The 26,778-nt window shown below is 40.1% G+C and overlaps 1 protein-coding gene across 2 annotated transcripts in view; it reads left to right on the forward strand.

Annotated features, from left to right (window-relative positions):
* LOC100701828 (zinc finger E-box-binding homeobox 1) overlaps window positions 1-26,778 on the forward strand; it is a 71,212-nt gene that overhangs the window by 34,779 nt on the left and 9,655 nt on the right. For both annotated transcript variants that reach the window (XM_003447485.5, XM_005476772.4), the window contains exons 2-5: window positions 10,971-11,156; window positions 23,763-23,915; window positions 24,947-25,149; window positions 25,552-25,678. In XM_003447485.5, coding sequence (XP_003447533.1) covers window positions 10,971-11,156; window positions 23,763-23,915; window positions 24,947-25,149; window positions 25,552-25,678 — 669 coding nt within the window. The remainder of the gene's footprint in view (window positions 1-10,970; window positions 11,157-23,762; window positions 23,916-24,946; window positions 25,150-25,551; window positions 25,679-26,778) is intronic.

Raw genomic sequence — 26,778 nt, forward strand, 5'->3', positions numbered from 1 at the left:
AACATTTTCAGTAACCTGCCAAGACTGTAATGGTAAATAATAGATTAAAAAATGGTAATGAATGCATAAAAAAGGAAAGTAAGTTGTTTGGTCTGTGGCCAGAGATTGTGTCCATCATTAAATACTGAAATTAATTCAGAAGTTTTGATTATATATTTTACAAACCAGATTTGTACTGTTGCAGACACATTTCTTTCTCTGCTGGTCAGATATCTTGAAAACGGTGTACTAGAGAGAGCTAGTGCTATTTCCAAGGTGAAGGGAGGTCACATCAAATATTGATTTGATTTAGCTGTTTTCCATTTACTGCACTTTGTATGAAGTTAACCACAGCTTTTGACAACAGCACGCTCAACCTGAATCATAGGTTTTTTTCTCTGTTATATTGTAAGAACTTAGCATTAGGGTCCTGAGAAGATGCTAGCATTTTCTAGCATATACTTTTAAGTTGGGGTGTCGCACGTCCCTACATAAGCCAGAAACAACTCTCTAAGTTGTTCACTCAGGTTTACTGGATGGTTTGTGGATTGTGCAGAGAAGGAGGGCATTATTTTGAACATTTGTCACCATAAACCATAATTGTGTTGCAAGTTCATGATATATCATCAAGAATGGAGTGTTTGTGGAACTTGAATGTAACAAAGACATAACCAATAATCTGCCATACCACACCAAAATAAGAGAGGATGGGCTGACGTGATTCTGCGATCTTCAGTAAAAGTTTTTGCAGTGACAGAAGACTGATTGAATTTTTCAAATGTGAGGCTGGTCATCATCTGTTTTGTTCTCTGAAAATATGTAAATATTTTTTGATTTTCTTGTATTTTTATGGAACATATAGAAGTCTTTTTCTTGTAGGTTACGCAATAGTTTTACTGGTACAACCCACTTGAGATTGAGTCACAGTGTGAAGTTTTTTGGCTTCTGAAATGGGGAATGCTAGAAAATGTTTGAGAACCACTGGGTCAGAAGATGCCGTGCTATACAGAGCCCAGCCACCATTACTTTAGCTTATCATAAAGACTGAAAGCACAGGTAATAGATATACAATAGTTTATACAATAGTAAGTGGTAAATTGAGAATTCAGAATCATGCAAATGTCATTTGTTAACGGAAGGTAGTGCACATGACTTGTTTGGTTCAATGTGAAATTAGATTTAGGACACAGTGTCAGAAAAGTAGCCGTTTACCAAAACTAGTCAAGCCTTCTAAATATGAGCTCAGCCTATGTCCCATTTAAAGTCCCAGGCTGTTCTCTCTGTGTAAGCTGTAGGCCTTGTGCAGAATACGGAGGTCATGCAGCTTTTCTTTACTTCGTGCTTACTGAGGGGCCAACCCTTCAAAGAAAGAAAAAGGTCTGATTGAGCACCTGGGCCGTGCAGGAAGCAGCTGGAGAGTCCTGATTACTCTGTGGACACACACATAGACGTTCTCATGCACAGTTCTCAAGGCAGGTTAGCCCTCAGTGACTTATAGAGATTCACTGGATGGTTATTAATCATGCCCAAGCCCTTAAAGGTTGCCTCCCCCTCTCTCTGTCACAGTAATAAACACATATATACGAACATACACGTGGCAGATGCTCTATCTCTTTTGGGGGGAGGAGGGTGGGAGAGTCCCTGGCTTGTGACTTACATTGCTGGCTGGAGCCGGAGGGGCTTTCCTGAGTATGTGTGTGGAGCTGCTGCGTTTAGAGTCGTACAGCGCATGCTTGTCCAGAGGTTGTCAGCTGTGTTAAAGCAAGGTGGGTATGGAAACTCGCCGTTGTGTGCCAGGGAAATAAGCGACCACGCCTCACCTCCGTCTGTCTGTGTCGATGACGCAGCCACAGTCTTACCTCATGATGCCCGTCTTTAACAGAAACTTCAGGAACATGACTCAGTGCTACATAGTTAACTACTTCCAGTCATAAAGTGATGACTGTTTTGACTTTGCTATAACCACTTTGTAGCCTGGAAAGCCCTTATAGGCATGCAGCATACTGAAAACCAGACAAATCTCTTCATGTTCATTCTTTTCAGTAAACAAAGTCAGGAAAATAACAACCTCTTTGCAGCAAGCGTTGATGGGATTTATAGAAATGGTACCTTATAAATGATACAAGTAGCATTTTTTTCTTCTATTCAGCCTTTCCTTTGCTGCAAATTTCATTGCTGAAATGTTATGGCTATAAATTGTTGCAAATTAAAGTGAAATATTGGCAGTTAGCCCAAAGCTTAGCTTGGTTTATTCTACCAGCAGTCCAAAAATGGCAACTTTTACTGCTTGGTCAAGCAATAAAAGTTGTTCCTTATGCTACAAGTGTTGCTGGAGCTTCAGTCTGTTTAGATTTTATGTGCCTCTTCGTGCATCTTAGAAGTTAAGTGTAACCATGCCAGAAACCTGTACTCTGAGCAAACTAGCTGTTTAAATACCAGGATTTGTAGAAACAAAGTAGGACTTGGAGTCCTATAGAAGTCTGTGGGAAAACAGCTTTGTGGCTTCACCTCTGTGAACACTTTTCTGATGAGCTCAAATACTTGTTTTGAATTCTACTGAATAAAAAAGTACGTCTGTTTTGTAAGTCTTGGCCGTTTGACTCTGTTTCAAACAGGAGGATTATCTGTGGTACTCTCATTGGCTAGCAACTCTTGAATGTCAGACCTGCCCCTTATTGTCATATCCGTTCTTTTGCAACCAAGATGGCGGCGGCAGAATCGCTCATCTTGAGGCTTCAGAACAGGATTTCAGAAAGCAGCGGATGATGTCATGATAGCTACGTGCATCTGTTATGCTGTCTAATCTTTTATAGCAGGGGTCGGGTGATTGGACAAAAGTATCAGCTATCAGATTACAGTCTGGTCCATCACGATTTGTGGGCTGTCTTTTTTTTGGTTTTTTGCCTGATTTTCGTATTTGCATTTGCTAATCTGTTGCTGCCTTAAGAACTTAATTCAGTAAGTAAGTTATCAACAGCAACGCCTGAATAGTGCACCAAGGCGTGTTTCCTTTTTGTTGTGGTGAGCTGGAGGATGCTGTTGAGCTTCTCATTATGAATGACTAGCATTGCTGTGGAGATAAAATAATAGAGATGACAAGATAGGTGTGCATGCTAGGATCTAGGCAGGCCAGCTGCATGTTGCAGCTTTCCAACACACGCCACTGAATGTTATAGATTATGAACCCTGAGCATTTATTGGAAAAAGAATTTTATATAGGTATCTTCTATGTCGTCCTCATTTATAGTTTAAATATAGATTGTCTCTCACATAAACTACCGTAGTTGTCGACTACAAAGGAAAGAAAATGTGTGACTGCATCTTTAAGTGGGCTGCCTCTCTCTGCAGCTGCTCACCATGTTAAAGTCTGGTCACATCTAGTAGCAGACAGGCAGCTTTAGTGATGTACACTCCTCTTTGGCTGCCTCACACACACACACACACACACACACACACGCACACACACACACACACAGTGGGGTAATTGTCTGTTAGAGGTTTGGCAAAGATCCCAAGCTGCACAGCTGCACTGGGTCAATACGCACACACACACATGCACACACACACACCCACCAAGCAAACTAGCTGCGGTTTTGTCACAGTGTGATGTTTTGCTCACACATCTTTCTTTAGTTGGGACTTTTTTCAAAAGTGATTTTTTTTTTCATTCATCCCCAGTAGTACTTGCTCAGCTGGAGAGGTAATCATCAAGTCTTTAGTCATGTGTTGACAATAATGAGTAATATATTAGTATTCAACTTAAATATATGCCAAGACGCACTGATTCATTTGTTTAGCTAAGGGAAGATCTAAAGACGGAGCGGGTCAGTCAGTTTATGACTGTTCCAGACTCAAATGTTTTGGGGTCTGCGATTTTGTGGACTGCAGTGACCGTTTAAACCAATAAAGATATGGTGTCTGGTAACCTCTATACAAATGGTCCTCTGGCTTTTTCTCTAGTATCATCATGAGGTTGATGTGTGTGGTTTTAGTGAAACTGATCAAAGCTTTTTACAGACATTCATGTCCCCTCAGCATGAATTGTAATATGTAACAGTAGCCTTCTCCTAGAAAAATGACCTCACAGGTCAATTGAGCAAGCTTTTATTACAACCTCTAATTTAGTTTTAGCGTTAATTGACAGCTAGTGGCTGTGTGAATACGTGCAAGTACAATGAGCTCTGATGTCATCACCTTTAGACTTTGGTAACCTAGAAGATGGGAATTTCTCATAGTTGTTTAACAGCATCTGGAGGGATTTTCACCTGCAGTAGAACTCAAGTAAATTTTCCCTAATCCTAATTTAGTAATCAAACGAATACCAGCCAAACAGCGAGTGAAAACGAAAATAAATTGAGTGAAACTGGAACTGAAGAATAGCTTCAGACATGAGTCAGGCATGATTGTACATTTACAGTGGAAATGACCCTATTTAGCATATCAGAAGTCCTTACAAGAGTTATTTCAGGAAGGATCATTTAATTAGAGGACTTGTTAAATAACTTAACTTAATTAGTACAGCCTCACATACATGCACATACTTGTATAGTACTGATAAATCACATATGCAGACTGATAGTAATCTATTTCTAGCTTTTGCTCTCCCTCCCCCCTTCTGTCCCTGCACAGCAGCTGACCTTTAACCCAAATACCAGACCATGTGGTCCACTTCGGGTTATGTTGTGGTGTGTCAGGCCAACATGATTTCCTTTCCATGGTCACGTGTCTTGATGTGGGTTTGGCTGCCTGATGCTAAAACTGAGGAAATCAGTTGCCTTGCTGATCACTCAGTGAACTGTTGATGTTTTTTGCTTTGCGGATGTTTTCCGTAAATAAATGTTGGGAGAAATTTTTCGTTTACTATTTTTTCACTTGCTGAAAGATAAATAGAAGGTTTTGTATAAAGGGCAGTAGCTGCAGAGGTGACAGTGAGGGAAATTGTGTATTTATAGTAGTGATTTCTTAGAGCAGCTGTTTGTTCTTAAAGTCTTATTATTTATTGATTTTTTTAACCATCTGCAGCCTTTTTTGTTCAATTCTTATTTCAAAGATGTTTTTTTTTAATTTCAGTGAGAATACCTCATTAAATGGATAAATAATTTAAAACTGCAAACAGGATATTATAAATTCCAACCTGTGACTTGTTGCTTCCACATCTTTGTGTGTACCTCACTGTTCCAGCAGAGTGCTATTGAAATTAAAGCTGGTCTTTTTATTCAGTGGTGGCACGCTGTCCTTGCTGCTATTGAATATAGGCCATAATATCAATATATGACTCTTAACCTATTTCATATATATCTTGCAACAGTGTGTAAGCTTAGAAAATGTGCTTGAATAAGGTGAGAAAGGATGAAAACCTTGCACTTGCTCTCCACAAGATTATTATCTATTTATTAATTCACTGATGTTAACCTAAGCTGAATCATATGGTACATAAAGTTGATATTTTAAGTAAAATATGTGGCCTTCTGCAAAGAGTCCATTGCATTTCATAAAGAAAAATGATTTCAATCATGAACAGAAAGAAAGCAGGAAAAAAATTCATGTATTTTTGTGCTAGTTTTTAAACTCAAAGTGATAGGAAAAAAAAAATCAGAAAAAAACATTAGTTTGGAGTAGTAATGAAGGAGCCTGTTATGAAACAGATTTAATCAGAGAGATGGATGGCAGGAAGGGAGAAATGCTTTTGTCTAGACTTTTCTCTTTCTCTCTTAGCCGGCCTCTCCTCTTCACAGAGCTCCAGATGGGGGATTAACAGTTCACTTGACGCATTGTCATGATGATGTGGACAGGTCTCTGTGTCTCTCTCTTTCTCCTACACAATAACCCTCTCTGGCTTACCTATTATGTTTTTGTCTGTCCTGCTCTGCTCAGTGCTACCCCCTGTCTGTTGACTTTGTAACAAAACTATGTAAAATACAGCAGAGGAGGAACAGGGTCTGCAAGAATTATGAGTCTCAGGATCATTTGTATTCAGGGCGTGCTCCTCTCAACTACTGTTTGGTTATAGGTTTTCATTAAGGTGTCTTCAGAGCAATAGTTGGACCACAGCGAAAGGCAGGTCTGCCTTTTAACATTGCATAAGGATGTAAACGTCTCACATCACAAATCCTTAAACATAATCATATTTAACCACACACATCATGCTCATATCTGCTTAACAGATGAGTTTGTGATTACATCTCATGGTGAAAGGGTGGGGGGGGAGTCAGATTTAAGGTGCTGAGTTCAGCTTTCTCAGTGCAGAGTGGTACCTCCTTTAAAGTTTGTTGTGTTCTTATTTTGTCTTGGTAAATACCCAAAAATTATTTGGGCAAACAGGGAAAAGTGTATTAAAGTGTACCTTAATTACATGAAATGAGACATGTCTGTCTGGCATGTCTGGCAGCACTTCGAGACGGTACCTGACAGAGAGGGTGTTTTTCTTTTTTTAAAATTTTTATCAGTGCGGTTAAATGAACGTCGACAAGATCACTCCTCTCCATATCAGAGATGTGCACTGACAACTACTCGACTTTTCTGTCAGGTGTATTTTATTTGATCGCCTCCCACCCCAAACCGCTCTCACTTGACTGCGAATAGTGTTGCAGACTTGTGACAGTGTAGCTTTATCTGACAGAGTGTGCACTGGATCTCATTTACACTCATTTGCATCCGTCTTCTATTTCTGTTGTTTAATGGTAACTGTTTCACAGTCACCATTAAACAAGCACAAGTGCTCCCCTTCTGGCAGTAATAATGAATTACATTCTCCCAGAGGTGCACACATAGCCACGATGGAGGCACAGAAGGAGCCCTCTGTGGGGTTTAACCTTGCTGTGACCTAGCATTGCTCATCACTGAGTTAGCATGCTAACTAGACACCAGAAACAAAGTACAGAGTTAGATTTAAGAATGCAGTTTAAGAAACTACATTTTCATCTGCTAATGCACATGATTTGTCACCTTCACTATTGTGCTCCCAAGATTAATTCTGTTAAATGCAACGTGCTGACTAAAATCCAGGAAAAAGAATTTATGTCTGTGATGCTTAAGCAGTTTTATCAGGGGCTCAGCTGCTCTCGCTTCCCTCCAGCCAGTTCTGTTAAGAATTCCTAACCATTTTGCAACAGGCAGCCTCTGGTGTGTAGGAAAGAAGAAGAGCTTTCTATTATTGGAACTGTCACAAGCCTGCCTGGTTAATAATGTGACTTTTTGTTTAAATGAAGAGAGACACAGTTTGTTGACTTTTTATGTAGGAACTTGCTGCCTACGGTGGTGTGTTTATGCTGACTGCCTGCGGTGTGGTACTTAAACACATTATTAATCTCCATCTAGCCAAACCACAGTGGTTCACCTAAAATACCATTAAGGTTTTTGGTCACACTGTATAAGATTAATCATATTTTGATGCTAAGATTAGATTAAATGACAATAATGTGTTTAAAGCAGCTGAGTTTGAGGTAAGGAAAAAAGCATTCTTTTTATGACTGAGCAGCAGCAGCAAGACGGCAAGTAGCTAAACCGACGGGTTTTTTTTAATCAATAATTTGAAATTCGGTAACAGTTTTGTCTGTTTAACTTGGACAACCTATAAAAAAAATCTTTTAGGACCAAAGAGCTAGACCTGCATGGACATGCTAATAACTGCAGTGCCTTGAGTGGCCACTAGAGGCTGGTTCAGTCAGTCCCCATAGACTCCTATGTTAAAATGTCCACCTTAACAGCATTAAAAATGTATTTGTGCTGTTGGTACCTTTTGGAGCATTTTAATTGAATCATCTCACAAATAATATACCCTCATGTCCACTGTAATATATCCATGAAGCTTCTGCTTTGTTTTTAAAATCGTATTTTTTATTTCTTTTGTCTTTTACTTCATTTTTCACCCCACCGTCTTGTCAGAAGTCCTCAACCATTGGTCGACGTCCATGTTTTATATACTGTTGAGACACTTGAGTCATGTGAATGGGAAGCGAAGTGCTACGAGTAATAAACTCATGATGAACTCTTGGTGATGAAGTGGGACTATAGCTACACAATAGCGACACACAGCTTAACTGACCACCCAAACACTAAGAAAACTCAGTGATAAATCTATCACAGGAAATGGGCACTGCAGTTTATTTATAAACAGCTTCAATGAATTTTAACAGTGATCACTTTCACACTTTGATGCTTTTACTATCCAGAAACCATTTCCCACAGAATAACCGGTCGCGACAGATGGCCCTGAGCCTAGTTTAAAAGGAGCTTTTTTCTCCCTGCTGTTGGAGTGTTTGCTCGTAGCAGATCACTGGATCATTTGCTTTTTCTCTTTTTTGAACAAAGATACAAATCCGTGTATACATACATAGCACCAGCTTGCATGTGGGCTCCAAACATGGGTGTCTGTAGGTTTTACTGACTCTGTTTGGGTTTTAGACTATTGGTCAGATAGTAAAAGATTTAAAGACACATCTAAGTGTTTGGGAGACTAACCTGAAGATTTAAATAATTACAGATATAGTTGAGGTCACCAGCTTCATCACAGTGTACAGACGGGATATTCATTCATTTTTGTTGTTGCTCTGCTCATCACAGATACATGATGCCATGTAAAAATGATTCCTGTATTGCTTTTTAACATAACCACATTCAAGGATTTCTAACACCAACCATTAAAATTTTTGGAATACTCGTATTTCCATCATTTGGTTGGTGTTACATCATAAACTGAAGCTCCTGCAAATGTTTTTTACGACTCTCCAGCCTCTTACATCGATCCAGACTTGCATCGACCTCACACCATAAACACACAGACGGGGCTTTGCGTTCACAGCTCTGCTCGTCTGCCTGGAGCAGTGACTGAATTGTCTCCAGAAAGCACCACCTCACTTCTTGAGGGGTGGTGTTGGAGTCTATGTGTGTTTAAATAAAGTGTGTGAGCTCAGTAGGTGTCATAGGCTAAATGTAGGTGGGTTTCAGTAGGTGTGTGTGATCTGGTGTGCAGTGTTTCCATGCAAAGAGGTATAAGGTAACAGCACAACCTGAACTACATATGTAGAGCTTGTGTTGTGGTTGAAGACGTGTGTGCATTTTTTATGTGTGTGTGTGTGTGTGTGTGTGTGTGTGTGTGTGCACCTGTCACCTGTGAACAAACAGCCCGAGCTCTTCTTCTCATTAGGCGTCTTCAGCACCTCTGCAGAGACGTACAGCTTCCCTGTGGAGCGCACACACTTACACGCAGTTTTATTCACTTCTATACATATTCTTTTGTGCTCACTCACGCTCGTTTGTGTTTTCATGCTGACAGTTAAAAAGCCACTGCAGCATATTTTGCTCATCATCACTTACTTGTATGTCTCCGTGTCTCGAGCATCTACAGCTTTGTGCTAAATCCCCCCGCACACTTCTCGCTCTTAAGTTCATTCAGATCGGTCCAGTTGGTCCATTTTTCACACCGAGCTTCCATTAAGAAGTCGTATCCTACAGACAAACTCACCGACTGCAGCGCAGTGTGAAATAGATTTGCTTTCAGAGGCTGGTAAACAAGTGATTATTTTTACCCTCGGCTGCCATTTGTCCTTTTTTAATATCTTCTCCTCGTATGTGGAGACGAAAATTGCACGTGCATAAAGTCAATGGTTTATTTTTGTTGATGCAGGTTTTAGGGCAGCAAGGAGGATCAGAGGATCAGATTTCAGGATTTAAAGATTAAGACATGATAATATAGTCTATTAAAAAAGTTTTTGCAATGTTCACAGAGAGAAGGCACTAAAACCAACATTTGTGGCTCAAATAAAATACATTTGTTTTGGCACATTTAAAAAAAACATATTCAAAGTAATGGATTTCTTTCTGTATTCAGTGGGCATTGACATTTTATTGTGTTGTATGTTAGCAGTATAAGGCCAGTATTTGTACACACACACACACACACACACACACACACACACACACACACACACACACACACACGTGTATTTATATCCTGGTCGGGACATCTCATTGACATAATGCTTTCCCTAGCCACTAACCCTAACCATCACAAATGAATGCCTAACCCTTACCCTAAACCTACCCATAACCTAATTGTAACTCTGTCACTAAAACCACATTTTGAGCCTCAAATATGCCTTCAAACTTGTGGGGACCGGGAATGTGGTCCCCACAAGGCCCGTTGGTCCCCACAAGTATAGTAAACTTCCAATTTTTGGTCCCCGCGAAGATGTTAATACCTGTCCACACACACACACACACACACACACACAGTCATTTCACTTATGAATGCGTTTCGCAGATTTTACAGGCTTAACTTGAAGGTCAAAATATTACAGTCAGTGCTTTCCTGGAAAAACAAGAGTCAGGTGCTGCTATAGCTTACCTGGTTGAGCAGGTGACCCACATACTCTGAGGCGGAGAGGCTGCAGGGGCCAGGGTTTGATTTTGCCTCAGACCGTTTCCTGCATGTGAGTCCCCCTTGTTCCCTCCCTTGTGTCTAATTCAATAAATGCTAAAAAAAAAAAAAAAAAAAAGAGTGAACAGACAAGAAAATACAGCATATTCTTCAGAGGCAGAGTCAGGCTTTCATATCAGGGATCTATGTGTTTCCTGCTGGATAGCAGGGTTATGTATATACAGGATCACAGGTGCTTGCAGTAAGAATGAAGTAGATGATTTAATGTCAGCTTGGCCTGTTATGTGTTTTTGCAACACATACATTTCAACTTTCTGTTTTGTTACACACAAGCTAGAAGCACAAGTTGAATTCAAGAAGTTTCTTTTATGATGTAAAAGGTACGAATATGAGACATTAAGGGGGCACATAGAGGCTTTTTTCCCCATGCAGCTCAGATGCTAATCACACTGAAGTTAATTGCCTTTATTCTGCTCACCACATGTGAATGAAACACTGATTACAGCAACAGGGTGCTGGCTTTTCAGTGCCGGGGTTGAGAACAAGTTGTTTATGTGGTTATCAAGTGGTTAGATCATTTCAAAACACTAAATCTTTTTTTTTTTCCTTGCAGTGACAAACTTCAACAATGGCTTGGAGGCCAGCTCAGACTCCGATGATGAGGACAAGCTACACATTGTGGAGGAGGACAGCCTGCAGGAGCCTGAGGTTACAGATGCTGATGGAACCACATCGCTGGACAGCCATGACCACGACGCCACCGTAACAGTATTACCCCACAACGGGTCCTGGAATGGAGGTGAGGCACGAGCCATGAGGAATGTGTGTTTAGCGCAGTGACAGGTGCGTCTCAGGGTGTTTTCACACCTGCAGTGTTTAGTTTGTTTGAATCAAACTCGGATGCGGACCAAAACAACTGCATCGAGACCTTTGGAGGATGTGGCTTTGGTGTAGCGGTTCTTTAATAATGTGAATGTGATCTGACGTCGATCTGAACCATCTACCGCGTGTACATCACAAGTTTAAGCTAAAAAACTTCCTGTAGCTTTGTATGCTTTGTTTTTTGGGATGCAGAAAGGTACTATATATCTGTAAGGGCTAAAATAGCTCTAAAATTAATATAAGTTCTCCACCTTATTCCTGTGTTTACTTTTGTTGCTCTGACCCCAGACACATCTGGCCAGTGAGCGCACTGAACTTTCTCACGGGGTTTGTAGTGACGCATTTTGGTTTGCTTAGAGTTTATTTGATTTTTAGAAACCAAATGATGGGGAAAAGCTAGAAAAAAGTTAAAAACTGATTCGGACTAGAGTAAACAAACTATTAGAATGTAGGTGAGATAAAACACAGGTACCAGGTGCCAGTTAGCAGCCATCTTCAAAAACCTCTGATTAGCTAATTTAGACAATACATTAAAAAACCTTTTATTTCATTGGTTGCTGCATTTTATTTCAGTTCACTCTCTGATTGGCATTTCTTTCTCTCATAACTTCTCTGTTTATATTTATATATCTTAAGACTAGGCCTTTAAGACTGATCTTATTATCTTTTAATCTGGGACAGTTTCCTGGGCATGCTTGCTCTTTCTTAGCATCTCATCCAGGAGACGCTCGCTACACCCACGGGCTTACACAAGCTGTTTCCACCCAGATGTGTAGCAACTCATGGGAAATAAGTTAGACGTTTACTCAGCTGTATCTTGGTAAGAGTAGTTCATGGTGGTTTCAGTATAATTCACTGTAATTCATGCAGCCTTTCTGCAGAATTGAATCAACAGATCTTGACCTCAAACGCCTTGAAGTCAATTATCACACTGGAGGGTAACAGCCAGGATTTTTTCACAAAAATGTCCTTAGGGCTGGCATGTGTAATTTGTCCTGATTGCTGTTGTAAGTGAAGCTTAAAAGATGCATTAATACAGCAACACGGGTCCACTCAGTACTCATATTTATGTAATCAAGTGTTGGCTTCTGTGTTTCAGGAGATACTGTATATTAGCGCAGGTGGGGAGATTACCCACCCAACTGTTAGCAAGTAAATCCAAATCAGAGCAGCAGTAGCCTTATGTTCCCTGACTTTGTTATGGATCATTGTGGAGAAGAACTGTACTAACTTAAGCACATACGTAGTGCTTTTATCGAATTAAGCGATCTGAAGGGGGCACACACATGAACACAGGAACCAAGCAACCTGCATGCGGTGCTTGTGGGAGTAAAATCTGGAGGCATGAGTCAGCTGAACATGATCACAGCTCAGTGTGGTGTCCCTTTTTCAGATCAGAAGAGAAGTAAAGAGTAGTAAAGAGTAACAGGAAACCAAGAATTTATAGCAGCGAGAGAGAGGATGCAAATGAAGAAAGAGATATATAAATAAGGAGGGGAAGTAAGCTCGTCTGAGGAATAGACATGTTTCTGTAACACCCTCAGTAATTCATAATCTAGCCTGCAGTCTTGCAGAGGTTTCTCTCTATAATCTCCAGTTCTCACATCCAGCAAACTTTAATAAATCCCATCTACTCCCTAACTGGCAAAGATTCCTTTTAATAATACAACACTCTGCCTAAGGGCGGTTCTTTACATGCAGTTTATGCTGCGTCTTCTGTGCTTGAACATTTTTGTCAGTGCCAGTAATACTTAAAGCAACATCTTATTCCTACATTTTTCTGTGACCTTTTACTTTTTTGAAAACAATTTTAACCTCAAAAAACGATTGGCCCTTTGCGTTTTAACATTGTTAACATTTCCACTTATTAACTTGTTCCATATAATAGAGATAAGTGGTAAGCATTCACATATGCTGCTTTACACACAGCATGCCGCATAGTGTAAACACAGTAGATGCTCACATGTGATTTCAGCTGAGATTAAAGTGACGGCTGGTGAAGTGAGACTCAGAGGGAAACTCTAACCCAGTCAGAGATTTTCAGAATGTTTTGCTATGCTGATAAATGGTGTTGATTGCAAGTAGATCAATTGTAATGTGGTAATAATATTAGGGATGAGCATTCAGATGTTTAATCAGTCATTTGTTGAAGAAAGTCTGCTGTATTTCAGGCTTTGCACATCATCTTGTTCTTTGCTTTAGCATCTAAAATGTGGAAAATACCTAAAAAAAAAAAAAAACTCCCTACAGGGGTTTTTAGGTTTAATGGCCCATCTAGTGAGTTCTGAGAATTTCAGGTTAACTGTCCAAAATATTCTAGTGAGCTTGGAAAGAAAAGCGACTGGACTGGAGTGTGATATGTGTTTGTCTGTATCTTAATGTAATTATCTAACAGAAGTTCAAAGCAACAAGCAAATATATTTAAAATATTAACTTTACTGCTCTGTGCAGTCAATCACAAGATTAAAATTTCCTGCAGCATTATTCTCTTGTGTTATTTGGAACAGTGTTGGGTTTTTCTGTTATGTTTTTTATTTTCTTCATAGATCTGATAATGTCTCTGATTGCAGTTGGCGGCACTCTGGGATATTTTTTTGCAGAAGGATCATATGACCTATGAAATGCCCCCTTGTATGTGAGCATGCACAGAGCCTGAAGCAGAAAGTCCGGTTTAGAAAAGGAAGTTAATAACCACCATCGTCATACCCATTATCTCCAACTGGGGTTTCTAGGTTTTTTAATCCAGCAAAGGGAACGAAAACCTGGTTGTGTTAAGCTTTGTTCATAGAATACCCCTCAGAACAGCAACTGAGCTCTAAAAAAGTGTTTTATGGAGCACAGGCACACCGGGACCAAGTGCCAGTGTTGCTGATTGTTACAAGCCACACATCCTCTCCAATTCCTACAAGAATAGCAGCACAAACAAGGAGCTGTGTTGGAGAAGGTTTTGACAGTACAAAAAAAGGTGCAAAACTGGGTGTGTGTTTATGTTACATATTGCCTATTTACTGTATGGATGAATTTTTATTCATGTTGGAAATGTACTGGCACATTTTCAACCATTTTCTAGTAGTACTAGCAAAGAAGATCCTTACTTACTAACCTTTATGCCATCTCATTTTGACAGATGCAAAATAAAATCTGTCAGTGTGTATTTAATGCTTTATTTAGCTTAAGCAATCAAATCTTGAAATCTGAGCAGATTGTACTTTTTGCTTGAAAACAGACTGCCTCCTTACACTGCACCTTGAAATCAAATAGAAATGGTGCAAATATGCACCTGTAACTGCTTACAGAGATCTTAAAAGTTACACCTTGTGGTTTTGTAATTAGCCTTGGAGAGATACATTTGGTTGCATTTTACCTTTACGGACATAAGTGGATTTTTATTGTACCGTTGTTTCTGATAGTATACAACCCACATGTACAAGCTAACCAATCAGCATGAGAGCCTGTGTTGCAGATCTGCATGCATTTGTTCTTCCTTTTAAAATCACAAAGCCTGTATCCACTGGGTATCCATCACACAATCTGATGTGTTCAGATATTGAGGTTGTACTCCCAAGATTTTATTAGCACCATCTTGCAGTGTGACATGTAGAAAGACAGCCATATTGCTGATAGAGCCCAGTTGTATAAGATTGTTTGTCTGTACATCTCATCTCTCTGTTTGATCGGATTAGTTCATCCTCCAAGCCTCGGGGAACGCCCGTTCGCCCACCAGAGCCAGATGTTCTGCTCTTTCTGTCTCGCACTTTTAGGTCAGCCTGTATGACACCACATCCTAAAGGCTAATCTAACTATGACACACACACACACATCCACTCTCTCCTCCCTCTGAATCGAATTTCTTCCTCTCTATCCCTCTCTGATAAAACACAAAGACAAGCTTCATCATCATTCCTTGTCATCTTTCTCCTCTGACTGGTGTCTGACTGCTTATCTGTTCTCCAAACAATAAGTGCTCACTGACAGGGTGACATGCCAGAAACATCTTGAATTTCTTTATGGTGACAAAATGTAAGCCATTAAAATGTAAAAAAAAAAAAAAAAGAGCATTTTTTAATATCTTTTTATGTCATCACTGTGTGTCTATAAATTTGACAAACACTAGACGTAGTGTAAGTGAAAGCCCCGCCCACTGGAGGGGAAAAGAGTTGTTAACAGATATGCTGCAGAGTGCTAATATACTAATAACATGTTTCAAGGTGGCTCAAAATATTAGTGACGTTCACATATTAGATTTGTCAGTGATAACATTTAGCTTAAGCTAAATACACAGTCAGGATCTCAGTGTTTTCCTGTTCTTCCTGATGATGTGTCACACCTTTCAGTCAGGACTGCTGGAGTAAAGGAAGAATTTTATTTCTTAATTATATTTTGAAGTATGAATCTGTTCCTTCCACATGCAGACGAGGACAGCATGAGGCAGGGAGAGATCAGCAAGACCCGCACAGTACAGAGGATATGACAGTAGTGTCAACAGACATTAACCAAGTCAGATACAGCATAAAAAGAAGAGTTGCGATGGTGGTGGGTTGCTAAGTGGCTTGCAGATGCATAGCAAACGTGGGCAGGCAACAACGCCACATTCCCTATGTCAGACTTTAACAGGCTCTGTGTGTAGGCTCTTGCAGTTGGCCCTTTGCTGCATTAATATTAATTAGGAAAGACCAAATTATATAATCACTTCCTTCTAATTTAAATATTGTGCTCATTTACGTAAATGAATAATTGATTGAATATTATAAAATCAGCTAATCACTTCAGTTCTGCAGTGCTATTTCTATAATTCAAACGACATAAAAACAAGAGATTTGGTTTATATATTAGTGGAATAACAGCTTAATGAGTTCCCTCATTAACACTGCTGAGATGGTGTGTGACTGTGTGGAGTTGAGTCAGCTGAACTGCTTGTTGTTTGCCTTTGCAGACAGGGTTTTTGTGCGCTGCACGTCCGCTGGGAACCGCGGAACAGGTTTAGTCATATCAGATGATTCACATCTGGTGTAGTCAACAGTTTTGGACCTCAAGTTGCTCATCCATCAACTGCCTGCTGTCCTTCTTCCTACTCCGAAGTACCTAAGTTTCACCAGCTGCAGGAAGCGCAGACAGAAATAGACTTTCTAGAGACTTTGTGTGTATTTTATTTTTTTAATTGGTTTCCACTCCACATTCAGGCAGCATGGTAAAGCTCTTTAAAACTCTTTAAACCTCCAGATACCCCGAAGTAAGTAAGTTTGCAGGATCAGCGCTTACCCGTGCTCGCACACTTTCAAAAACATACCTCAGGATCCAAACAAAACAGCGAAAGTGTCACAAGCTTTAACGAGCAGAAGCAGAACCAACTCTGCATTCAACAGCCGAAGTTGATTGGCTTGTGTTTACGCCGATTCTCAATGCCCTTTTAATCCTCGATTCCTCTCAAACAGCTCAGCCTACGCAAGCATCTGCCTTCATCTCAACAGCAGTTAGTTACAGTCAAGCAGGAAATACTAAAACCATGGAGACGGCGAGAATGTGACACTCAGAGATATTGCTCTCAAGGCTTGTTTCATTGTTCCTGAATAAAGCCTTACATGGTGTGAGCAGTGCTCATGAGTGCTGCTCACTCTCTTTTGCTTTATTTCTCTCCCTCTTTCTCTCAGCTCTATCCTTTCTCTTCTGTACTCACTACTTTTCTGCAGTCACTGATCCCTTCTCATTTCTTTGTATTCTTGTGCCAGGCTTTCGTCTTGCTTTCTCTTGCGTTTGTTTCCCTTCTTCTTCGGCTGCAGATATTGTAGGAAAGCCTCCCCACAGTGTTTGAAGTGATAGGTGGTGCTCTGACTTTGGATATTATTAATTATCCATGGAGGTTTTCCTAAGCTTGTTGTTGTTCAGTAAACCTCAACTTTTTGGTACAAGCTAAAACTTCTAAGCCTTATTCTCACAATAAACTAGCACGTCAGGTGAGATAATACATTCACCTGACATCAGCATAGTACATATGATTGTACACCCAGACTACATAGCAAAATTTTAATAGGTTTGGACTGTTCTTATACAGCAGTTTTCCACTCAAATACTACTACAAGTCACGTTTATACAGGGCTGAATGTTCACTGTCTAACTGTCGCACATATACTCAAACTCAGATAAATGGATACATTTTCTGACTGGTTGACAACCCGCTCTACCTCCTGGTCTGCAGCTTGTATATTTATTTAAACAGGTCTGCATCAAATATTCACAATAGTGCAGGGCTTGATTGGTATTTTAGAGGGCTTTTCAGAGAATAATGATGGAAATACATGTGATACTGTTACCACTGGGCCTGACTTTTAAATTTCCAGGCAAACACATTTGTGTTTCTTTTAAAAAAAAAAAAAAAAAAAAAAAATGTGTTCATGATCATTTCAGCCAGCTTTGACTGTGAGCACAGAAGCAGCATGCACCTTTGTGTTCAAAGCTTCTGTTTGAAGAGGGCAGCCAGTCAGAGTGCTTTAATGGCTTATTTAAAACAGGCGCTGGATGTGACATGTAAGTTACCAATCAGAATAGTCACAGAACACTAAGTAGTTATTTATTAATTTCTGGTAATAAAAAGGTGTGTTTGGTTAGCTAAAGCAACTTTGTGGTGTTTTTTAAAACCTAGATTTGTACACTTTTCTTAACAATATATAACTTTTTCCATAGCTTTAGATAAATACTTTGATTAAAATTGCAATGTGAGAAAAATATGCAGCGCTGAGCAGAGAGAGACTTCATTTATCGACTGAATGGTCTGTTTTTTTCACCTTTGACCGTTCCTGTCAGGTGCCTTTCGTTGTAATAAGGTAGGATGGTGAACTTGTATATGTAGTTATGCACTAATTCTCTTGACTTTACAGTGAGAAAAGTTTTTAAATAGATTAAATATGCCATTAACAATGACATATTACATCTTAATAAATGCTCAATTTGCAAAGCCTTGACAGTTTAAACGAGGAAAGCATCAGCAGAGGTGGTGGTAGTAGTAATAGTAGTAGTAGTATCTTCTTTGCGGTCTTTCATTTAAAACTAGTCTTGATATAAAAGTATAATATTACGGATTGAATTGACTTGTGCTTTCATGGCAGTACCTGTTATTTTTCAACTGCACCTGCGATAGAAAGCAGCCTGTTCACTCCTTTAGAAAAACATTAACAAACCAGGAAGGAGTTACATATTTAGTGCGGAGGAGCTCTGACGGTGTTGGAGGGAAGTCATGGAAAAGTCATGAAATGTTGCAGTGCTGTAAGGCCACGGTGGGAACCCTTCAAAGGCTTTGCCTGATATTTTTGGATAGTCTGACTTTGAGTCCTTTCTTTCCTCCCCGTCTGAGCCGAAAGGAGAAAGAACGGAGAGCAGCTGGTGTTGAATTGGTCCTCTGGTGAGAGATTAGTGTGCGCTACTCCCCCTGCAGTCTAGGCCGCACTGCAGCTCCAATCCATCCTGCCTTATAAATTCACCACGGACTCACAGTGACAGGTTCTGGCAAGGTATACGAGTGCTGTGTGCAGAGAGTGCATGTGCCTGTGAATAACTCGGCTGGTGTCAGTATGCAAGTGTATGTGTGTGTTTGCGTGTGTGCGAACCACATGATTTCCTGTTTTCATTCCATTCTGATATTCCACATGTGTGTGTTGCAGGGTCCTGGTCGTCATTACAGCATGTATTTTTTGTGAGGCATTAAGTGTAATTGTAGAGTGTGGTGGGAAAATATGCAGAGAGGTGTATCAAGTGAGGGGAGGGATTGGAAGGAAGGGGTGATGGAGGAAAATAAAGTAAGTGAAGGAGGGAGGGAGATGAAGTTAGATTAAAGAGAAATGGTGGGGAGGGGACAAGAGGAGAGACTGAGGAAGCAAGCAGTTGGTAACGTGGTTGAAGAGAAGGAAGAGGAAGAGACAAAGACAGAAAGGGAGAGGAGGAAGGCTAATTTAAAAAGAAAACATGACAGCCATGCAGCCAAGTGTAGTGAGCTGAAAATAGAACATGTTTGTTTCTTCTCTTTTGAATGGCAAAAGAACAAAGAATAGTATTACAGCTTAAACCTTTTTAATCAGTAAACATGTATCTGTTAATCAAGTAGTCATTTAACAGAAAGTGACATCCTTTCTCAATTAAATCTTTAAGACCTGCAACTTTCTGCAGCTTAGGGACAGTTGGAAATTATCTTATTGTGGCTGTAAAGTTCTCTAAATAATGACTCAGTAAATATGTAGTCTCAGCTTGCTAAACCTGCCATTTTCCAAACTGTTGTTCGGTTACTCTTTAGCAGGGTCTTTATTTTTGGTAACCTCTGCAAAGGTTTCAGCCAGAGCCAAATGAAAGTACCCAACACTGCACTGTGTTTTGTTAACTACTGTCATGAATTGAGGTTTTGTTGAGTTAAGCATAGAGAAATATTTTTGTTCATCAAATGATCGGAAATAAGATTCTGCCACGTATGTTATCAGACTTGTTGCCTTTGTGGTAGGTGGACACATGCTTACATGCATAAGAACGACGCACAAGTCGTTTATGGAAGCTGTGACACTTTTGACTGTTTAATAGCTGAACAATTAGAAAACTGTGAATTGCATCTGATGAATATGACACATTAATCCGGCAGGAACTCGTCAGCTGTTGCAGTCAACCTTGACACAGTATTATAGCAAAAGCCCCCAAAATCATCATGGAAATAGCTTAATAGAGCTGCACTATGTAACGAGAAGTATTTATGTTTAAAATCAGCGTCAAAGTGGACCGAAAGCCTGCGTCCGTGATTTTACTGACACAAAGGTCTGCAGTCAGTCAAGGTCAGCATTTTCACATTCATCCCCTCACTTTCCTAAATGGAGACTGTTTTCAAAGAGCTCAGCTTTCAAATGCCAGGGGGCCAAAATGTGTTTTTAGCTTGCTTACTGAGGGCATATTCTAGAACGGATTTAAGAGACTCTTCTGCTCTGCTCTTCTTGAAGTCTTTTTCATGTTTTCCTTTTAGTTGAGGTTTCTTTTTTTTGGAAGGGTGAAGTTTTTCCCTTTTTTCATTGAAGTGTTTAAAGACAGGGGGTGCTGAATGCTGTACATGTTAGTGAGCTACATAAATAAACTGAAGGAAGGACCAAGATAAGGAGAAAAGTAGAAATGGCGATATAAGAGGCTATAAGAGAAAGGAATGAGCAAAGAGGTGGGGAAGGAAGCGCGAAGGTAGATGAGCGAGTCTCAGAGGGGGAAAAGAGGTTTGGAAAGCTTTTGGATGAGATCATGGGAAGTAAAGATCTGTGTGTTTAACATGAGGCTTAACAGGGCTCGGCCTGGGCCCGCCTATTCTTTATAAAGGCGTACACACACGCAGTTCAGCATAGACCCCTCCTTTTTTTTCTTTTTATGACTGGTTCTGTGATTGCAGATCCTGCTGACTACACACACACACAGCTGCACCTGTCCCTGACACGGCTCAGCAGGAAGAGGCGTGGCCTTTCCTGCTGATTCTGCCTGCATTTAAAATACTTGAGCACCATGACAACACTGGTCACAGTTTCACCTCACTGCTTTCTCTTATCAGTGTTTTTATACTCAGAAAGTGAAGTAAGCTCTCTGCCTAAGTTCCTCTTCTACACGTGTTATGATATTTGCACTTAGCACAGCATCAGATCTGATCAAGGGAGAGCAGCAAGAGTCTTTGTCTCAGAGGGATGAAATCCTGCTTAGAGCAATATGCACAAAAAAATGCTGTAACTGCAAAAATATCAAGAATAAAACCCTGACTGAGCTCTAAAATAAAGAAAATCACTATATACCGTACAGTATATACTATGCATCCATTTATAAGTGCGCTGCTCAAAGTGCTTTACATTCAAAGGAATATTCAGCTACACATTCATGCATTTGTATCTTGCCTAAAGTTATTCTACATGCTGACTGTAGAAGTCAGGAATCGAACAACTGCCTATTTAAATAAATAGGTAATGTGCTTATTATGCATGCCTTAACATTAGGCTCACTTTCACCACTCTACCAGTTTTACAGAGGAGTTTAGTGTACTTAAACAAGTAAATCTGGTGCGGCTGGGGGTTAGTGGAAAAATAAATCATGCCATCAGCATTATCTCAGATTGGTGTTGAGACTTCAATTACTTAACAGGGACCTTGTGTTACAAACAGGCGGTGCAGTGTTACTCTGTTTCTCCTGCAGTCTGAAGTGTTATCTGCATGGCTGTCTAGTTTAACTGTATGCTGTGAATGATCGTGGATGGAAAAAATAAGACGAGTGTTGGAAAATGCGTCACAGTCTTCGCATACTCGAGAAAAAAAAAAGGCAAAAATTTAGAAATGGGGAAGCCTTTGATCCTAAACTGATTTCTTCAATTAAGTGGCTTGGCCTTCTTTGCCATTTCTTTGATGGTGCTCTGGAAACATTTGAAGTAACAGGTAACTTATTTTTACTTGGTGAAACTTGCATTCAGGTCATCATCTTTTCAAAATGCATTTGATATAAAATTGCATGCAGTGCCTTTTTGAAGCACTTGTAGATACTAAGTTTGCCTGAGCATATTCATTGCTGTCTGTTTTGTTCCATGTCGGCTACTTAAGGTTAATTTGAATAGAGGAGTGTGTTTGGTTTAATGAGAGGGAGTGTTTGGGTAGAGGACAGACTGTCAGTGTGGTGCCACTGTTACGTCCCTGACTCATTTCCCTCTGAAGTGCCACGTTTGAATCACGCCCAGGGCTGTAATTATTCTTTGTAAGGCTCATTATGGTTGCAGGGAAACACATACTGTCTCTGTCTGTGCAGCAAACCAGCTGTTCCAAGTGAACTCAAACATCGCTAACAGTTTAGCTGCTGCAGCCACATAAGCTGGCTGTAGCTATAGATGATTAAAGATATATGAATATTAACAGGTTTGTAGGAAGAAAGAGTTTCTGTTTTTAATATTGTCCTAGGTATGATGACAGTACAGCATCACAGTGCAGTTTGGTCTGTCTAATCTTTGGCTACAAATTAATTTTAAAAAGTTCAGTATAATAAGGTATGATTTTATTTAATCTTAGCGAATGGTATGTGCTGGGACTTTGTAGTAGAGTGTTAATTCTAATTACTTCAAGTGTGTTTAGTTTATTTTTCTAATATTTAAATATGATAACATTTACAGAGGTTCATACTGTATGTTTGGTCAGCATTACAGTCGCGTGGCACAGCTTTTCACTGGACTGCATACTCACGTCAAAGCTTTCTAATTATATCCTTACTGCTTCTATATTAATTAGGAGGGTAAGAAGCTAGCAAGTGCTTCTAATCAAATGCTCTTGATTAACGGATTATCAGCAAGTGTGACCGCCTGGATACAAGCAGATGTTTTAGCAGTTTGCTGGTCTGAAGCAAATTCATGCCAATGCAAAAAAAACAGCAAAAAGCCCAAGAGTTATGTCTCAGACTTTGACATTTACCGTGCTAACTAAGGTCTGCAAAGTTCTTGACTGTACAGTTAGAGAAACATGAATGTGTATGGCTTTTTTGGAGGTTTGCCAAGAGAAAGCCATCCCCTTCTCGTTTACGTTTGCAAAGTTGCATGTGAACAGACCACTCCTGGAACAGTGTCCTTTGGATATACAAGCCCAAGATGGAGATATTTGGCCTGAATGTACAGTGCCACATTGATGAAAGTCAAACACAGCATATCAGCACAAACATCTCATACCAACTGTCAAACACAGTGGTGGAGGGGCGGTAATTTAGGGTGGTTTTACAGCCACGAGACTTAGGCACCAGCAGTCATTGAGTCAACTCTGTGTACCAAAGAATTCTAGAGCCAAATGTGAGGCCATCTGTCCAGCAGCTAAAGCTTGGTTGAAACTGGGTCATGCAACAGGATGATCCTATGAACACTACATCATAATGGCTGAAAAAGAAAAGAATGAAGGGACTGCAATTTCCTGTATCCAAACCTCAACCCAAATGATGTAGCAGGAACTTATGAGACCTGTACATAAACAAATGCCCGCAAACCTCAATGAACTGAAGGAATGTTGTAATGAAGAGTGGGCCCAAATTCCTCCACAATGACGTGAGAGACTGATAAAGTCATACAATAAATGATCCCTTCAAGTTACTGCTGCTAAAACAACCTGTTGAATACATGGGGTGTCCATAGTTTTCCACAGCATTGTAGCTAAAACTTCCCAAATTCAGAATCTTCTGATTTTAGGGATCTCTGAACATTGTTAGCAGAACTAGTCCAGGTATCTTTAGGAATAACTTTTCTGCAGCTATGCCATTTTTAGAAATGCCCAACAAATGTTTTTGAGAATATAAAGTGCACACCTTACAGACACGGGATAGCTCAAGTGATGAGCCTGTTATCAAATCATTTACAAGTTATATGGCGCCCTCTAGTGGATTCCTCACAGAGAAAATAAGTCGTTTAAAATGATTTAAACGCAAAATCATTCAGTCTATCTGTATCCGTAGTGCTGTCCATGGTGGATAATTGGGTTCTTTGTGTACAGCAACACTAACCTTTGTGCATTTGTGTTTTTAGTGAAGCAGGAGTGTGCATCAGAGGAAGAAGAGGAGGTGGTGAAGGATGCTCTAGTGGAGGAGATTCTCCAGCAGGGAGACACAACCATCATCTATCCTGAAGCCCCCGAGGACGAGCAGAGTCCGACAGAGACGGGAGGAGCCGATGAAAACGGTAACACGCCAACATTACATATTATACTGAGTGTCATGATGCAGATGCTCGGGTGTTACTATTGATGTGTTAAAATTGTGTTAAAATGTCAAATTCTTTGATGTCAAGCGCTACAAATTTCCAGCTTCTTCCTGCTCAGCATTCTGGAGTTCACATCATGCTATACTCTGCTTAGTACTCACCTCAGAAGCGAGCAGTAAACGAGTGGGACTGTGACTTGTTTGAAAAGCTGATCGGTTGGTGGGGTAGATAACAAACGGCTGTATTTTCAGAGCTTTTATTTCACATGGACAGTTTTCTGAAAATCTCCAAACACATTTTCTTGACATGGGACCTCTGAGGTTAAAATAAAAAATAAAATCAGAAAAGTGAGATATTGTCTGCCATTTACAGTAGAAACACTAAACTTGAAACTCCAAAGTATAACCACTACACTCAAGTGTTGAGTGCTCCACTAGCAGCTGGTGAAGTTGAGGATAAAGTTGAGATAGCACAGGTCAAAGAACATTACTTGGAGGAAGCACTGAATGTTCTGGAGCATGAGAAAGACATAAATGCTGAAATAATAACAGTAGCTGGCTTGTTATAGCTTTCAGGAAGATTTAAAGGCAAAGACAATAGTAAAACTTATACAGTCTAGAGAGGTTTTATGAAGGGCAGGTTATTCTCAGTCTAAACAAGATTACAGGTAAAGATTGAAGACAGGCCTTCATATAGAGAGTGGGGAAGCTACTTTGTTTATATCCCAAATTAATTTAGTTTATGTGTTGGACTTAACACAAAAAATGTTTGGGAAAACCAGAGGTAGATGCACAGGAATGTCACTTTTCCCCTCCATCCAGCTGGCTAGTTACTGTATGGAGAGTTGTGGGTGCTGGAGAGCAGAGTTAAGGAAACGAGCTAACTGACATCAGAAAGGTGTAGGAGGAGGAGGAGCTGTTTGATTGTCCGACATCCTCTTCAAATGAAGTTTAAGAAAAAAAAATTAAGCATCATCCATCATCCACCTTTCCCTTTTGCTGCCACCACAGGAACACCTGATTCTTTCTCCCAGTTGCACACTTGCCCCTACTGCTCCCGGGGCTACAAACGCAACGCCTCGCTGAAGGAACACATCAAGTATCGCCACGAGACCAGCGAGGATAACTACAGCTGCTCGCACTGCAGCTACACCTTTACCTATCGCTCGCAGCTGGAGAGGCACATGAGCCACCACAGGGGCTCCAGAGAGCAGGTAACACCTCTTAGCATGAGAACCGAAGACGCAATGCGCCAAACTAAGAGCGAAATCAGGTCTGATATGTCAAACTGTTACCCAGACTCAAATCTCTACCTCAGGATCACTAGGATGAACATTTTGTCATGTTGTTCAACTTTAATTCACTGATATTTCTTTTTTGTTATTAAAATTTTGTGCACTTTGATTTATTATGCATGAGATTCAGTCTGTTATGTAAGCAAAAACACGTCCCCAGTGCTTCTTTCAAACCTTCGAGCTACAGAAGAAAATGCATACATTTACTGTTTTCAAAAATGTCAAAGCTTTCACACAGAATTCCTATGAAATATTCATCTGATATTAAAAGAACTGAACGACACAGAAAAATAATAGAGACATACTTCTTTTCTGTCTCAGCGTCACGTTTCACAGTCGACAGGAGGATCGGTAGGAACGGGTGGAACCCGCAAGTTCAAGTGTACCGAGTGTTCCAAGGCCTTCAAATACAAACACCACCTGAAGGAGCACCTGCGCATTCACAGCGGTGAGCTGCTGCACACATGCACAGTCTGCTACAACCTGTGTAGCTGTTCCAAACTGCAGGCCTCTCTAGTCATCGAACATTTGTCTGCAATTACTGCATTTACAACTGACTAATAATTTTCATTAAATGTACACATTAACTGACAGATAATTTCAGGTTGTTTTTTTCGTTCGTGTGTTTAATTGGCACTGTGTATGTTAATGGACACCAGATTTCAGGTGTTCCATTAAAGCTGGTTAATATAGAGCATTTCCTTAGTGCACTTGGTAAGCTACGTCAATAACTTAATGAATGCCTGAATGCCAGAAAGTGCTCAGAATGGGCTGCTGGGCGGCTTTAGAAAACATGAAGGAGGACACACAAGTTTTACGGCTTTCCCTGCTGATAAAGTTCCCCCACAGCCATACATACTACATCAAAATATTTAAGTAAGAGTTAAACAGTTAAATTACAGAAAAGCTCAGTTAAAAAAAGAACATTTTCATCAATCAACACAATCTTTATGTTTTATAAATATAGGACCGTCTGGGCAGTGAACTTCATCGTGTAGAAAAACTGAGAAGTGGTGTTAAAATTGCACTTCTTTATCTTATATTAAGATATCTCAGGGGTTAAATGTGTTTACACTGACAGAAAGGGAAGTTTCACTCATCCGGCCCACTAAGATCAGAGTGGGGTGTGTGTGGGCCTCAATGAGTTTGACATCCCTGCTGTAGACACACTAATGAAGTTTGTCCAAATATGACATCATGAGGCCTCTAGTGCAAAATCGGTCAGTACATTTTTTTAATAAAGTCTCATAAAAGTGCTTGTTTATCAGTCGGTGCGCTTTAAAAATTTTTCGGATCTGTGCTGCTGCTGATTAAACTGATTAAACTTTAGATGCTTCTTTTTACCCCATCCCTGTTTCTTTAAAAGGGAACATAGGAATGTGTTCTTAATGAATTGATCGAGTTAAATGAAGGTTGCACTGACCTACTGCATCATCTTTTGCTACAGATTGGTAATAGATATCCACTCCAGTTGCCGTACCAAAGGACGTTTAAATGCCCTGCTTTCCTTAAAGAAGGAAAAGTTAATACCCTGTACATATAACAAGC

This window comes from Oreochromis niloticus, linkage group LG18, assembly GCF_001858045.2.
Source record: "Oreochromis niloticus isolate F11D_XX linkage group LG18, O_niloticus_UMD_NMBU, whole genome shotgun sequence".
NCBI classification, from domain to species: domain Eukaryota; kingdom Metazoa; phylum Chordata; class Actinopteri; order Cichliformes; family Cichlidae; genus Oreochromis; species Oreochromis niloticus.